At 38.0% G+C, this 16,451-nt stretch overlaps 3 protein-coding genes across 3 annotated transcripts in view; 2 read left to right on the top strand and 1 right to left on the bottom strand.

The window, feature by feature from the left end:
* The window catches only part of LOC102213630 (claudin-4-like), a 1,554-nt gene extending 922 nt beyond the window's left edge, over positions 1 to 632 (bottom strand). Inside the window, exon 1 of the mRNA XM_005727945.1 lies at positions 3 to 632. Within this exon, the coding sequence (XP_005728002.1) occupies positions 3 to 350 (348 nt within the window). The 5' untranslated portion in view covers positions 351 to 632. The remainder of the gene's footprint in view (positions 1 to 2) is intronic.
* A 9,985-nt stretch (positions 633 to 10,617) lies between these two features.
* Positions 10,618 to 11,289, top strand: LOC102206653 (claudin-4-like). Its single transcript, XM_005727920.1, has one exon. The coding sequence runs from the start codon at positions 10,618 to 10,620 to the stop codon at positions 11,287 to 11,289; it is 672 nt and encodes a 223-aa protein (XP_005727977.1).
* Positions 11,290 to 14,544: 3,255 nt separating this feature from the next.
* On the top strand, positions 14,545 to 15,971 carry cldn3c (claudin 3c). The gene has a single exon (XM_005727919.1). The coding sequence runs from the start codon at positions 14,691 to 14,693 to the stop codon at positions 15,339 to 15,341; it is 651 nt and encodes a 216-aa protein (XP_005727976.1). The 5' UTR covers positions 14,545 to 14,690; the 3' UTR covers positions 15,342 to 15,971.
* Positions 15,972 to 16,451: the final 480 nt, after the last annotated feature.

Here is a 16,451-nt window from a genome sequence, read left to right as displayed (position 1 = left end):
ACTTTATCTTTTTGCTGTTGATCCTCCACACAGTTGGTGCATCTTCCTCCAGCTACAGCAAGCAGAATAGCCATGACGCCTACCACAATGGAAATGATAGTCAGGGCCCGAGCACCCTGGAGGTCTCCGGTGAGGGCGAGCATGGAGTCGTAGACCTTGCATTGCATCTGGCCTGTGCTCTGGACCACACAGCTCATCCAGATACCTTCCCAGATGACCTGTGAGGTGACAATGTTGCTGCCAATAAAAGCAGTGACCCTCCACATGGGAACAGCGCACACAACGATGACTCCAATCCAGCCAATGATCCCCAAGGCTGCACCCAGCATTTGGAAGCCAGCAGACACCATTTTGGTCAGATTTGTTCTTCAAGCTGCTTCAAATTAAAGTCCTTTCTCTTTTCAGAGGTTGCTGATAAAGCTCTGAGTGCGTATCGACGTTCTCACTGTGGAGTGATACAGGCTGTTGAATATTTGTTTCTTCCTTGCGATGAAGTCGAGTTTTCTGCCGGTCAGACAAGTCTGCTGAATGGGTGAGGAGTGGAGCAGGTACAAATGCCTGATGGAGGAGGGGCAATGGAGAAACAGCGAACCGTCATCAGCACCTGCTCTTCAGGTCCACTCCCTAAATATAAAGTTTCACCTGAACAGGTGAGCCGGTGAGCAGGTGGGTGGAGTGATGTCCTGAATGTCTGGTGACTCAGTCAGTCCTAAATGACAACACCTCTGACCAAAACATCCGACTAACCAAAAATGGTCATGTGCTCAGTGTTTTTGTTGTGTTACACCTGCGCTGATAATGGATGGCATCCCGCTGGAGTTCTCTCTCAAGTAAATGCACATAAATGGCCTTGCAAAAGACTCTCTGGAAGAACTGTATCTTTCACTTTACAGCATGTCAAGAGGTTGAGGGGGATGGACACAGCTCAGGACTGAGGGGAATATTATTCTTTCACTTAAAGTTAATTCGAATACTTTAATTGATTTTAATATTAAAAGTGAAGTTAAGAGTACAATCATGTGCTTGATTAGGCTTTGACTATGTCCCTAAAAACAATAATGATCAGTTTTAATCTGATATGAGTATTAATAATCTTTGACAGGAAATTATCTTCATCTGCTTTTCCCAAAGTCCCAACGAGAGAGTGATATATTTCCTTATAATTAGTTTTTTAAGAAATCATAAATAACACAAACAGTTTTTTATAAAATACTATCCAGTCATATGCAAGTCGGAGTAACAAGTAATATCACAAACTGCCCACCTCCTATTACCAGTTTTAATTTGCTTTTTATATAAAATAATATATTTATATAAATATCTACTTGTACATACTTGAGAGTAAATTTAAACAGAATTTCTCTTACTACTATGGCCCACCTGCAGTACCTTCGCAGCCCACCAGGGGGCCCTAGCCCACGCTTCGGGAATCCCTGACCTATTTTATTAGATAACTGCATCCAGTGTAAAATACAAAGGTTCAGATTTAAGTAAATTAAGAACAGTAAAATAATTAAATCATAAATTGAAATGAAAGGAACAAAGTACACCTAACTGTTTGCTCTACATTTGTGTTTGACCTCGAATGAAAAATTAGCAGAAATAACATGTAAGCGTAGTAGTGTAAATCTTTCAAGCACTTACTCTTCACCAAATTCATGAATTACTGGTGTGTGGGGTTTTTTCAAAGAAGTTCACGTAGTGTAGGGTGTCACTTACAGTCAGCATGAAGGAAAACAGGAGATGAACCAGCTCCGGGTGTCACTCTTCCACTCTGTTTGCTTTACAGATTGTGAGATTGTTGCCTCTCCCAGTAGCTCAATACTGACGAACTCATATTATCCTATAACATTCTTGTGTGTGATGTGTGATATCTAATCAACCTATGCTTCCATAAACACTTCACAAGACACACCTGTTGTCCTGTCACTTCTGTTTTCTCAAACTGTTCCTGGAGAAAGAAAAAATAATATACAATCTTATTTCTGAACATGTTTGGACACTGTCTAAAATGTCAATAAAACAGATAATGTGATTTGCAAATCTCCCAAACTCCTGTTTTATTCTCTATAGAACATGGGGAACATGTCAAAAGGAAAAGAGGGTCATCCAGCTTGTCAACAGCTCTCAGTGTAAAAGCCAGCATCTCTGAAGGTATGGCAGTGCCTTTGGATATAGTAGCTTTCAGGTGGCATCTTTTTCAGAAAAGGCCTTGCATATTTAACAAAGACAATTCTAAAACACATATTGCATCTATTACAGCAAAATGGCTTCATAGTAGAAGAGTTTTGAACTGACCTGCCTGCAGTCCAGACTTTTTACCAGTTAAAAATATGTGGAGCATTACGAAATGAAAAGAAGACCCAGAATGAATGAACTGTTAGTCCTACATCAGACAGAGATGGGAACACTGTGCTCTCCCAAAAAGTTCAGCAGGTGCTTACCTTATTTCCAGATGTTTACACACTGCTGTTAAAAGAAGAGGCAATGCTACAAACTGAGATATGTTGCTTCAAAATCAGCAAATATATTTCCTAAAATATTGCATTTCCTTAAACAACTGATATGTTTTTTATGTTCTATTGGGGGTTTATGAGATTTACAAATCATTTCAGTCTGTTGTTATTTACATTTTACACAGTGTCCAAACTTTATTTTTCAAATAAATATGTGATTTATGAAGTGGGAAAAATATTAAGAAGGCGTATAAACTGCAGGCTGAGGTTGGAGGTGAGAGAAGCTCTGTGAGTGTTCTGAAGCTCAGACTGAAGGCCAATTGTAAATGTGAACATACAAGAGCTTTTTGTTTGCTGAAGGTTACAAGAAAAGAGCTTTTGTTGTGTATGAAGCTCATTTAGGGTGAGTGGATGAAGGCATCAAAGAGTAGTCAGTGAGGTGATGTACAACATATTTGGCATGTCTGGATTTTGCAGCTATTGCAGCAAATCAAAGCATTGAAATCAAAGGAGAATGATAAACTCTGTTTTGTCTGCTATGTTTCCCCTTTTATCTGTTATTCCTCGTTGTGCCCAATAGGTGACAGCAGTGTCTATTTTTGTGCTTGTGCATGTATGGCATGTGCACACGCATGTATGCAGTTGGTGATGTAAACTCTTTTCCTGCGTAACCAGAATCTGAGGTTGCGGTTAGTAGAAGCAGCCTATTAATTTTAATCTTTGCATTTACAGAAAATAATATCAACTTTAACCTTTTTTGCGATGCAGTACATGTACTAAGAGATATATGTCTGGAAGATTGTGAAAGTGTGCTATCACCTGTGCTCAAACATCCTTTATTTCCATTTCTTATGTGACCATAACTCTCTAAGCACCCATTAAATGCAAGGCTCCACCCTCCTTTAAAGCATTTATGGCTTTGTAGCCAACGTTCTGCTTCTAGAACAGAAGAACAGACAACAAAGGCTGCCTGTGGAAATCACCATCTCTCTGTGCACTGAACTGCTTGAAATGAAATAAGATTGGCAGTTTGCTGGAAACTTGAAAAATCAGTATATTTGAAAAAAGATTTTTTTTTAAATCGCCTAAACATACAAACAGGAAAAATAAAGTAAATGAAACAAAAACCGTGTTTGTACAGTTCTAACTAGCTTAAAAGTCAATATTTAGTATGTCCACCTTCATTCTTCAGCACAGCCTGAACTCTCTTGGGAAAAGTTCCTTTTAATTTCTTTAGTCTTCAAGAATAATTTCCCAGGTTTCATGAAGGACATTCAAAGCTCTCAATGTTGGCAAACTTTTCTTCCCATTCAAGCTCTGGAGAGGCCAAAATGGCTAATAGTGTGTTTGGAATCGCTGTTGTGCTTAAAAATGAAGCTGCTATCAATCAGACGCTTTCCAAGTAGTACTGCGTGATGGATCACAATCTGACATTTTTCTGCTTTCATGATTGAAGAAATGACTTTCACATACTGTAACTTCTTTTTTTTGTTAACCACTTGTCCAATTTTCTCATTTCCTCATGCTAACATAAGCCAAATTTCCAGTTAATAGGTCTTTGGGGATGTCAACCTTTTAGATGTAAATTTGGTTCTTATTAGGGGTCTGTTTTTATCCTTGAATGATTCCTTTGTAGATATAAAGTGGCTTTACAAAAAAAAAACAAAAGAACATTACTGAAATGTTTTTGTCGTTGAAAATGAGTGAAAAAACAAACACTGTCCAAAGAAAAACTTGAGAAAGACCTCGGGAAAGTCCAGAGAACTTTTGATCAAAACCATTTTAAAGCATTCAAAGAAATCTGGAAGCAAAAAGAGTGGATGAAGAAATGGCATTAGACTTTTGCAGAGTACTGTATCTCAGTGAGAGCTTGTGATGAATATCTTAATATGAAAAAAGCTTTTTAATGTTTTATATGAAGTAGCGCTGCAGACAGTTCAATCTGTAATCTGGAAAGAGATAAATACTCAGTTAAATATGTTAAATATAAAGTTTTCATCTATTATTTGAAAACTGACTAACAGTTTAAGTGTTACTGTAGGTGAAAGAGGAAAAAGTGCCTCTCATGTTTTCTGTATTCGGGTTACTATGCTCCTTGTGTTGGCAGTGGGTTGATACTCATACAGATATACTATCTGGATTTCCTCTGGTAGTTAACCAAATGATACGGTTGCTGTTTACGCTTGAAATCCCTGTTTACACCCCCTTTAGATATGATGAAGGATCTCAAACACACACACAGAGGTGGAAAACACAAAATGGGTAATCCCTCTGTAAACTGAAACTAATTCATCAACTGACAAAACAATCCATTGAAATTATCCACACAATGTAAATCTGCTTCAGTGAAAATGATATTAAAAAAAATATCACTATTGATAATCATAGACCATTCTCAATAACATATTCAAATTATTATCAATTGAGATCCAGCTCTCTGAGACCATTTTATGGCAAAATAATATCTAAACTTTCCAGTAGACATAGTCTTCCTGTTGCTTCTTGGTGAATAATTCTCAACAGGCAGTTCCAGGAACTTGGTTGCATAACTGGCCGATCAAAACACTTGAGTCAGCATTCATGCTTCTAGTTTCTGTTTTGCATCTCTTATCCTGTTGAGTACATAGCACTTGAAGTTGTAGTGTACTGAGTTTAATTAGTAACACAACGCAAGTACAGTATTGATACGATCGTTCTATTTCCCACAAAGGCACAAGCTGGGGTATTACTAGTATTTACAATTCATTCAACAGAAACAAGTTAGCAGAGAAGGATGTAAAAACATTACTGTCACACCAAAATTAGATTTATAATTTTAAGGTGATAAATCTGCTGTTTGGTTTTATATGTGTTTTTTTTTTTTTTTTTTTTTTTTTTTTAAGGCCATGGTCATCCTTGTATCTGAGTTACAGCTGCCTCTGGCTGTGGATGTTTCATTTTTTTTACTTACTAGGAACAAGGTATTTGAGGCCTCGATAGGTCGTGTAATCCTTCGTAAGGCAGAACCATGGATTTATTATCTAAAACTACTCCTTGTGTATTTAAAGCTTCATATATTAACTAATATCTTTACCAACCTCCAGGAAGACATTTAGATGCTTCTATGTTCAAAAAACAAATTCATTTTTATAACTAATTCTAAAGTGCAGTAACCAGCTTTAGCGATACTGCTTAGTGCACTCGCAAGATAGTTCTCAATGAATTAGAGTAAATGAAGCTAAATGTCAAAGAAAAAATGTATGTACCCCTCCTTCTACACCAAAAAATATATACTTTACTAGTATTATTATTATTATTTTAGTAGCCACAAGGGGTTACCAGATGGTCACTGACTGATCATTATTCACCAAATGGTTTGAATGTGTGATTAAATTAGAAGTATGCCGTAATGTCTGTCGAGGCAGACATTACACCGAGACTGGGGGCATGAAAAGAGAGACGAGACTAGACTCTGAGACATGGAGACAAGAGTAACTAAACGTGGAACCACAGGGAATGCACAGAAACCAAGAGACTAGAAATTATAAATAATAATGAAAGCATTAATTAATAAAACACAAAACATTGGATCACCGACCCAGGACCATGACAACATCAACTCTCCTTTTATGCAACTTACTTTGTGTCTGCCAAACCCAAAGAAAACTTGTGATGCAAGAATATTCAGAGTAAGTCACATACTGCCCAGGGCTGCAGGACCATGACATAAGCTGCTTATACCTAAATGGCTAACCACCCCTGAGGAAGAACATTCCTACTTACACAGTTTTGCTTTATACCATTGCATTACTGTTGCCTGAAATCAATACCACCTGACTTATCACTTAAGTGACTATCATGGATCACATTTAGTGGGGTAGAAATTTTGTATCTTTCCAACTAACACATCTCTAGTGATCAATCAAGGTTTACTGAGCTAGCATTTTCACTGACTGATGAAACAACATAATTATGGCAAAGTCACCAGATCACCCCAAAATCTTGGATGAATTTGCTTACAGTGCTGTCTAAGAAACTTGGAAAGAAAAGCGCCTGGAATTCTTTAAGTTTCTTGACAACTGAGTGTTTTACTCAGTTTCTTGCAAGTTACTAATAATATCGTACTAATAATAAAGCTGATATTATCTTACAGTTCAAGGTCAGATATGATACTCAAAATAAAACAAGGTCTCACCATAAAGCAAATGAGATACTGGTCCTATGATCAATAATGAACCTTTTTTTTCACTCCTTCCTTTATCTAATGCCAGCAATCATTGTCAAGTGTTCCTAATCATTTGCTTCTTTTGGCTCTTCACTGTTGATGGTTGTGTATTTTAGCTAATGCTAAAACATTACCAGATAATGAAGCTAAGTATAAAAATGATAACATGAAATATATTATTGAAATATATCAATTTCTCTTTTATCCTTCAGCTGGGATCTGTCCAAAATTGCCACGGCAAGTGCAAGTTGTAGAGACTATAGCAGTAGCCACCACAAATGTTTGAGTATATTGATTATAATGGTATCAGTGAGAAAGCAGCAAGAGTGAGTAAGATGCATTCATTAACTTGCACAAATTAATTTTAAAGCCAGCTGATGCTCCAGAAGCTGCAGATGGTCTCTAGTTTGGTGGATTGTTCAGGCAAGTTTGCTTAATGTCAGGTCCGACTACTATCGTGCATTATTAGCAGCTACAGTGATGCCAAAAATTTGCCTAGTGGCTTGTGTACACAAAGGATAGATTTGGAGCAAAAGCAAAGAAAGGAAGGAAGCAAGAATAATTACTGCACTATCATATATTTCTTGTTTAAACACGCAAATAAAGACATACAATTGACAATCAGATTTGAGTTGTTGGTTCACTGTATTGTTTCCTTCCCAAATACAACATTATCTTAATAATTGTCTTTTATTAGGCTTTATCTTATCGTGGTTTCTGGGTCACCTTTTTTTTGACCGGGAGTGTTTGACAAATATTACAGTTTGATAAAGTGTACACGTATGCAAGACAAAGTGTGATCAGGTAGACAAAAGTATTGAGACACTTTCATGGAAATACAGACTCAGTGACTGATACTAAGAACACAGTAGGTCTCTTCACAATACTTTACTGCTCTGTACTTTTGTATAAGTCCTTATTTTCATGTTTTGAAACAAGTACATTTTTGTCACACTTAAATGTTTCGAATCGTCAAACACAGTTTAATGTTAGGCAAAGATAGCCTGTGTACATACAAAATACAGTTTTTAAATGGTGATGTCATTTATTAAGGGGTGAAAGCTAGCTAAACCTTCCTTGCCCTGTGTGAAAACAGAATTTTCCTTCTAAAATAAATAATTAGTTGTGCCACCCTTGGGAGTAAGAACTACAATTGAGCATCTGTGCTGACTGAAAGGGAATTTTTTGCATCGCCATGCAGGAATTTTTTCTCACTCTTCTGTGCGTAATTGTTTTAATTTAGCCGCAGTGAAGGGTTTTCAAGCATGAATGGCGTTAAAGGTCATGTCAAAGCATCTCAATCTGATTTAAGCCCGGACTTTGATTGTGCCACTCCGCCGCAGATTATTATAGTTGCAATGGGGATATCAGCAATGAGTTTGACAAAGGTATCGAGACACGGGTCAGTGACTTTTATTAAGAGTCCATTAGGTCTTGTTGTAAAGAAGTCTTCTTCCTCATTATGTAGTTTTTCTGGGTCATCAAAGATTAGAGAAATCCTTATTTCACGTTAAGCACGACTCAGAAGTAATTTACCTCAGTCTGTCTGCCTCAGTCCGCTTAAAAGCACAGCACAGTGTAGTATGCTAACCCGAATAAAAAGAGAGACACTGTGCTTACATGTGAACTGTATAACTGAAATTATTTTTCTGCATCAAGCCACTGTTACTTGTGTTACGTGTGATGTTACTGAGAAAAACTTGTTGAAGGTAACACATTAAGAAAAAGAGTTTCTCATAATTCTGCTAATTATTAGCTCGCTGATCAGAGCTGATGTAAGTTAAAGATTTTTCTGTGCTGCAGTGTCTATCTGCTTTAACAAATCACTTCTATCTGAAGATGACTTGTGTGTCCAAGCCCAGTGAATAACGAGTTTACTTAGGACTCAGTAAATTAACTCTACCTGAAATACAGTAAAGACGGTTTATGTTAGAACTTTATCTGCTGTATGGTGACTTTGATTTGCTAGTTATTGGATGGATTATGATGAATGTGGTCCAGATACTCATGTTCCCCTCAGAATGATTTGTAAAACTACAGCAAACTTTTTTTATACATCATCAATTTTTCACTTTAGCTTAGTTAATGATGAGATAGCTGTAGATAGATAAGCTATAGATATAAGCCTATGTTTGCTCATGACCTCTTTTTACAAAATCAGGTCAGCAAGCAAAGCTGGCACACAGATATATCTCCAGCCCCAACCACACCTTACGCACAATATTCAAACCTATAGCCACAAAACTTGGATTACACGTCATGTTATCTAGCAACCACCCGATTAAAATCAGACCAAACACTGCAGCATCAAACATACCAGTTGCATGTCAGATGGGCCAGGTGGATTTTTAGCTTATTTTGTACCACTGCTTTTTTCCTCTCTTCAAATACAACATCAATTCAAGTTCACCTCATGAATTTAACACTTTGCGTTTTTGCTGCTTCTGGTTTGGCATTTTTGTTGCCTTTTAATTTTAACCATAATGGTTAAAGCATATACGCACTTGTAATTTGTGCTTTCAACAATTAAAATTCATTTTAGGCATTCACGACTAATTTTCTGATTAACTATGTTAATCCTGCAACATTACAAAATAACCACATTAACAGTGCAATAATTTAAAATACAGTAAAATAAAATGGAAAAATAAAATACTATAAATGAATACATGCTGCAAATACTGTACATACAAATGCAGTAAAAAAAATTACTGCAAATTAGATTACAGTAAATAACCATTAATTAAATTTACAATAACTACTGTAAGCCTTCAGTTAATCCAAAATGCTGCAGCAAGAGTACTGACAGGGACTAGAAGAGAGAGCATATTTCTCCTATATTGGCTTCCCTTCATTGGCTCCCATACACAATAAAGTGCCTTGAGACAACTGTTGTGATTTGGCACTGTATAAATCGTGTCCTTTAAAAAAATGTTTCTGTAACTTAATTACTGTGAATGTAATTACAGCCGGACAATTTTTTTCTATGTATAGTACTAGTATTAACTTGTTGGTAGAAACTGACTAGCATTCAGTAGTAGAATTTACAGCAACCTATTAGGTTCACACAAGGCATAGTAACACAGCTATATAGTGCATTCTTTCTGCTTCTAGTTTAACATTAACTCAGTTTTACTGCGAAACTAGTTATGAATTTCTAACCCTGCGGGAACTACTGTGGTACGCGTCACTGGTGTTAAAACTGTAATAATGTGTGTCAGCTGCGGCTATAAAAATGTGACACAGAAAACTGGAAATGGAAAAAAAAAACATCAAGTCAAATATAATAATCTGTGCAGATTCTTTTTATTCCTCTGTCTCTCCCACTCTGTGTACACACACGCTTTATGTATGCTAACGCTTACATACAAATCTTTTAGGAAGCATGCGGTCCTGTGCGGTCACTTATCAACTGCATAACAAGGTCTGTCCTGGCCACTCATTATCTATTAACAGCAATAAAACAGGCACACCTAGAGCTACCAGGGGCAAAAGGTTAAACCATGAAAACACTGTTCATTTGAAAAAGCACACAAATGAGTGCCAACACACCCAGGCGATAAATGAGGCCGATGCACAGGACTCACCTGATTGGCTTAGTTTGGCGAGTGATGTCATCCCCTAGGTGGGTCACACCAGTTTATAATAAAAAGGTACACAGATAAGGGTCAACGGCTGCTCAAGAACGGACAAATACATGGTGCAGAAAGTCCCTGGAGGAAGTACACTGAGTGGATTCAGCAGGAACTACAGTGGCTACAGCTTCAGAAAAGGGCGTACCTTTTGGAGAGAGGTGCAGAAAAGAGGAAATTAAAGGACCAGATAACAAAGGCTTGAGATAGTCACTGAAGCAAACACAAGGAAAAGGAACTTGAGAAAATAAGAAGGGAGAAAAAACTTTATCTTGTCTTGAAACACAGGGAGAGAAAATATAAAAAAGGACTGCGTGGTTGCACCATGGCATCTTTTGGACTTGAGCTGGCCGGCATCACCCTGGCAGTGTTGGGGTGGGCTCTCACTGTGACCAGCTGTGCCCTTCCAATGTGGAGGGTCTCGGCCTTTATTGGCGCCAACATCGTCACTGCTCAGGTGTACTGGGAGGGTCTGTGGATGAGTTGTGTCTTCCAGAGCACGGGCCAGATGCAATGTAAAATCTACGACTCGATGCTGGCTTTACCTCAGGACCTCCAGGCTGCCAGGGCACTCACAGTTGTTGCCATCCTAGTGGGGTTGATTGCTCTCCTCATTGCCATGGTGGGAGCCAAGTGCACCAACTGCATCGAGGAGGATGGGGTTAAAGCCAAGGTGATGATCTCTTCTGGAGTGGCGTTCATCATAGCAGGTCTGGCTCAACTAGTGCCTGTTTCCTGGTCAGCAAACACCATTGTTGTCGAGTTCTACAGTCCAATCATCCCTGCTGGGCAGAAGATGGAGATCGGGGCATCACTGTATGTAGGATGGGCTGCCTCAGCCCTGCTGGTGACTGGGGGAGCTATCCTCTGCTGCAGTTGCCCTCCAAAGGAAGACAAACCACTGAAGTATAACATACAGCCCCAGAGTCGTGCAGCATACTCAGCCGCTCCGATGTCGGCAGCTCAAAGCTCCTATACTAGAAAGGACTATGTGTGAGTGGAAAAGGACAAAAACTAAAGAGGATTGGAGGGGATTGCATGCTATTTTTATAAAAATGTAGTTAAACAGATACAAATGTTATGGTGTACGGAATTCTATCAATATTTAGGATGACAAGAATGTCTATATAGTCTTGACACTGAATTTGCAGTTTCTTTAGGACAATGTTTACATATTCTCTATATTTAGTCTAACTGAGCAGATTGAAATTGTGATCATGATCAGTTATGGCAAACGATGTGATTCTTTGTCACAGCACAGTGAAGAAACATTTGCAGAGAAAAAAATATTATATATATTTATTCATAATATAACATTCATAGCATTAGTGTCTGTTGTGGACGGTCGTTATTCTAATGAGCAATGTACTGATGACTTTGTATATACAAACTATCATAGATTCAAATTATAGATGTGAAACAGCATGCAGCTGAGCAAAGTGGAGCTCACCCTCGGCTTCAAACGAAGGTCAAAAGGGTGGCAAATGTATGATTTATTAGAATGACACGTAAGTAATTTTATTTGTTCATTCTTCCGTATTCTATCATTTGATATTTCTGTATTCCTACCGTTTTTAAATCTGACAAACTTTCATGTATTGTACTTTACTTAATGTCCTTCATTTCTATGTATTCACCTTTGTGTGTTTGACAAAAAAATCTTAATATTATCTGATTTTTGATACAACTTTTATAATGCATTTGACTGCATAAATACAAATATTTTATTTTGGAATCTGACTTGATTAAAATACTTTAGGTTAATAAAGTAATTACAAGTAACTACTGGTTTAACATTGATTGACTGTTTAATGTTCTACAAGAGTGCATGTAAACAGGTTTCTAAATTCTGTAGAAAGACGAAGAAACTAAGAGTAATACGCAATCCACTGGACAACATTTTAACAACATTTTTTTAAGTAAAGCACAACAGGTCACATAAATAAATGTACCAAGTTCATTACACATTCATCAGAGTCTCTTCTGAAACTCACGCATGAAATCTGATGTCATTTGGGAAAAAGTCCCTTCTCTTTATTGTCTGATTCAGTGCCTTCACAGATACCAACTTTTTCCTGGTTTGAATAGTCAAATTATCCTGACCTTTAGCATGTGAGCAGCCACCCTGTGCTGCGCCATTACAGCACATGACTGACTCCGCTCATCAGTACACTGAGTAAACTTTCAACAACCAGGAAAGGCTTTTATTGGAACTACTGAAACTCCTTGGTAATGAGACATAAAGGCCATAGATGAAGAAATCTATTCCCATTAATAAGTATTAAAGAAAATACAGACGTTAATCTGAATCTGCAAACTTGTGAGGAGAGTAAATGTGGTTCATCTAAGGTGTAATGCAGTAATAGAAACACCATCAGCATGTATTCTCCTATTTGTTTGGTGGAGATCTTTATCTTAAATTACTGGGGGGGAAACAGCTGCTGCTTATGCTGATGCGTTTGTTTTTGGTAACACAGGTGTTAGCTGTTATAACAGCAGTTGTCACTGATGAAAAGATGATGTAATACATAAACATCTGATCCCGATGTTCATGATGAAACTGCAAACAGGCTCCCTTATTTTTTCCAGTCTTGTTTTTATATGTTTGAGCCCTATTTTGGTTTATGACAGCTTAATGTTGACATGCAGTTGTGTGTACAGAAGAAACGTTAAAGTCACTAAGCTTGTTATCGTGAGCTGTGCATTTGAAAGAAAAGTTTTAGTTTCCATAACCAGCAGAAATTATTATGTGAACTGTGTTTTACATATGTAATAAAATCTCTCTTTTTACAGGTTATTAGAAAATCATTACCAAAAATTTTAAAATTCTTCAAAAATATATAATGAGTCTACTTTCCTAACATGCATTAAAACCCATATAGATCACATTACAGCACATAGTTCCACTCAAAAGTTTGGGGTCAGCTAAAAGTTCAATCATAGGGGGGTTCATTTCATTATCGTTTTTTGTTTTTAAATAATACTTTTTCAGAACTCATTCTATAAATTGTTTGCTGAATTACAAAGTGATAGGAAGCTTTTGTAGCTCGCTTTTTCTTGAGTGGACATGTGTGTGTTTCAGGAAAATGATTGGTCAGAGTCTAACCGATACTGAGAAGGTCACGCTCTCTCTGTATGCTTAGGGTGTCAGACAACAGCACTGTTATGTTTTCTCTCTCTTCATATTTGTTCTTGATGCAGTTATTCCGGTTCTCAGAAGAGCTCTGGGATTGTTTTCCAGACACTAAATCCTGACTGTCGTTAAAAGTCTGAATGAATGAAACCAGGGAGTAACAAAATAATTACCTGAGGGTTATTTTTCACCATGGTTAAGTTTCTGATTCACAACAAAGCTTTTGAAGTAGCCTGAGGTCAAAGGATTTTTTTTTTGCCCCGTAATGTTAATCACTTAATGCAAAGTAGCATTTACAGTTAGCCAGTAACTTTTTTATGCTCTTTTTTTTTTCATTCATTCATATGCAGTGAATTAGAAGGTCAAGTGCCTCGTTTTGGTGTCTTCTTCATTATTACTTTGTACAGTCACAGTTTAATCACACACATCAAGTCAAGTCAAGAGGCTTTATTGTCATTCCAACCATGTGCAGCCGTACAATACACAGTGAAACGAGACAACGTTCCTACACGACCATGGTGCTACATATAACATATAAAAGACAATCAACACAGGAGTAGATTAAGTGCAAGTGTGCCAAAATTGCAACAAAACAAAAAAAAAGAAAACAAAGGCAGTGTGACATCAGACAGAACAGAACGATGCAGACACAAGATAGTGCTATAGAAATGTGCAACAATGACAGTGGTTTGTACAAAAGACTGAGCATTTTGCAACAGTAACTTGATGTATGAAGTGCGATGTGTTTGTGGATAAGATTTTGCAGATAAGTGCTTGGTAGGGACGTGTATGAAGGGATGTGTGAGTCCACCCACGTGATGGTGAAATCGGTTCCTGGGAGAAAACAGGTGACATGTTTTACATAGTTCTTGGAATTTAAGAGAGAACTACCTTTGCCCATCCCCCACAAACCACAGCCACACCTTGCCTCCATCACATCACTGCTCTCTTGCTCTGCCTCAAGCTCCCCTCCTCCACTGTATGTTCACATGTGTGTATTTGTTCTGTGTGTATGTGAAGACAGCCTCTCGCTGACATCAACACCAGAGGACTCCTCCTTGTTCTCTCGAGGTATAAAGATATCTTGTTTCTGTAGCAGCATCCTAAAGCTACACCACACCCTCGTACAGCTGCTCACACTTCAACAAGCACCTGACAGTAAAGCAGAATCCTTTTCACCAAAGACTCACCTGAGGGACTCAGTTTGTTGGACACTGTGGACTCGCTTTTTGGATTTTGTTCTGTCACCACACACGAGAGCGAACATGTCGATGGGTTTGGAGATCGTGGGCATTGCCTTTGGAGTCATTGGTTTTCTTATAGCCATATTATCATGTGCCCTACCAATGTGGAGGGTGACTGCCTTCATCGGTGCTAACATCGTCACTGCTCAGATCATCCAGGAGGGTTTGTGGATGAGCTGTGTTGTCCAGAGCACAGGTCAGATGCAGTGCAAGGTCTACGACTCGCTGCTGGCCTTGTCTCAGGAACTGCAGGCATCCAGAGCAATGATGGTTGTTGCCATTATACTCGGAGTGCTGGGCGTCATGATCTCCATAGTCGGCGCCAAGTGCACCAACTGCATTGAAGAGGAAGGAAGCAAAGCCAAAGTGATGATCATCGCTGGTGTCTTCTTCATCCTCAGTGGCCTCTTGGTTCTCATCCCTGTTTCTTGGACTGCCAATGTTATCATCATGAATTTCTACAACCCTATTCTGCTCACGTCTCAGAAGATGGAGCTAGGGGCGTCACTCTACATAGGCTGGGCTGCAGCCGGACTGTTTCTAATCGGAGGGGCAATGTTGTGCACTAGCTGCCCACCAAAAGAAAAGAAATATCTGCCACCCAGGATGGGGTACTCGGCCCCACGCAGCATTAGTGCAGGTGGAGGATATGACAAGAAAGACTACGTCTGAATTAATGCTGAAGGATGAAAGGAAAATTATTTTTGTGTGTGAGTTTTTGTCTGTATGCATGTTACTTTTTTTTACCGGAAACCACAGCGTGAATCCGACTGAAAGACTCCGAGATGAAGATGCTGTAGAAATATTAATCTTCTGCTTTGCTTTTAGCTGATATGTTTATTCACATCCTTTTGTTTTGCTTAAAAAAAAGACTTAGATTTTTCAGTGCTTGAACATGGGAGCTTAAACAAATAACTTTATTCTTTTAAGATTTTTAACTGGGAAAATATTTCTACTAAATTCTTGGCATTATGTGAATTTGAAAACACCTGTGTGTCGTCCTCTTATTAGCTCTTGGCTGGTTGCGTGGTGTTGTGTTTCACTGAAACCTGCTGTTAAAATGTGATCTGTCATTTCACTGACAATGACCAGGAAGAGTCAGCTCTCATTTTACATGCATTTGGTTGGTGTGATTGTTCAGTGTGTTCGTGTGTGCGTGTGTTTTGCATGACCTGTAATATTTGCTTAAGAGAGTTTCTGCTGAGACTGAAACTACAGATAGATCCAATACTGCCCCAGGTGAAACTTTGTCTTCCTTTTCACAGTTTCACTGTGTGTGCAAATAGAAAATAGTTTTTCATGTAAGGATAACTTTATTTCAAATGTCTGTATATTCATGTGTTTAAAATTTATTTCAAAATGTTCAAATATTCAAATATGTTCTACACTATGCTCCTTTCTTTTATTTTTTTATTTTCTGGAAGTTGACAATGAGGGTTAGTCACAATTTTTTCTCAATGATTTTTTAAAGTTTTTGAATAGATTATAACCCATGTTTGGTCCATTTTGTTAAGCATATAACCAAGGACCTCTTTAGTGTATATTTAGGTGTGCGTGATGCTCCAAGGATCCCATGTCTAGACCCTTTTAAAAAGTATGTAACCAAGAACCTCTTAGTATATTTATGTTTGTAACACCACAGCAGTTCGCAAAGTACATATGTGTTTGTATTTCACAGATACTGGTTGGTTTTCTTTGTGTATTTGCTTGGTTGGTTTGTGCAGTTCATGTGTGTGTGTGTGTGTGTGTGTGTGTGTGTGTGTGTGTGTGTGTGTGTGTGTG

This window comes from Pundamilia nyererei, unplaced genomic scaffold, assembly GCF_000239375.1.
Source record: "Pundamilia nyererei isolate P.nyererei 1_Seehausen unplaced genomic scaffold, PunNye1.0 scaffold00026, whole genome shotgun sequence".
Classification (NCBI taxonomy): Eukaryota; Metazoa; Chordata; class Actinopteri; order Cichliformes; family Cichlidae; genus Pundamilia; species Pundamilia nyererei.
Note: the sequence above shows the minus strand (reverse complement) of the source record. Positions and strands in the feature narration are given on the sequence as shown.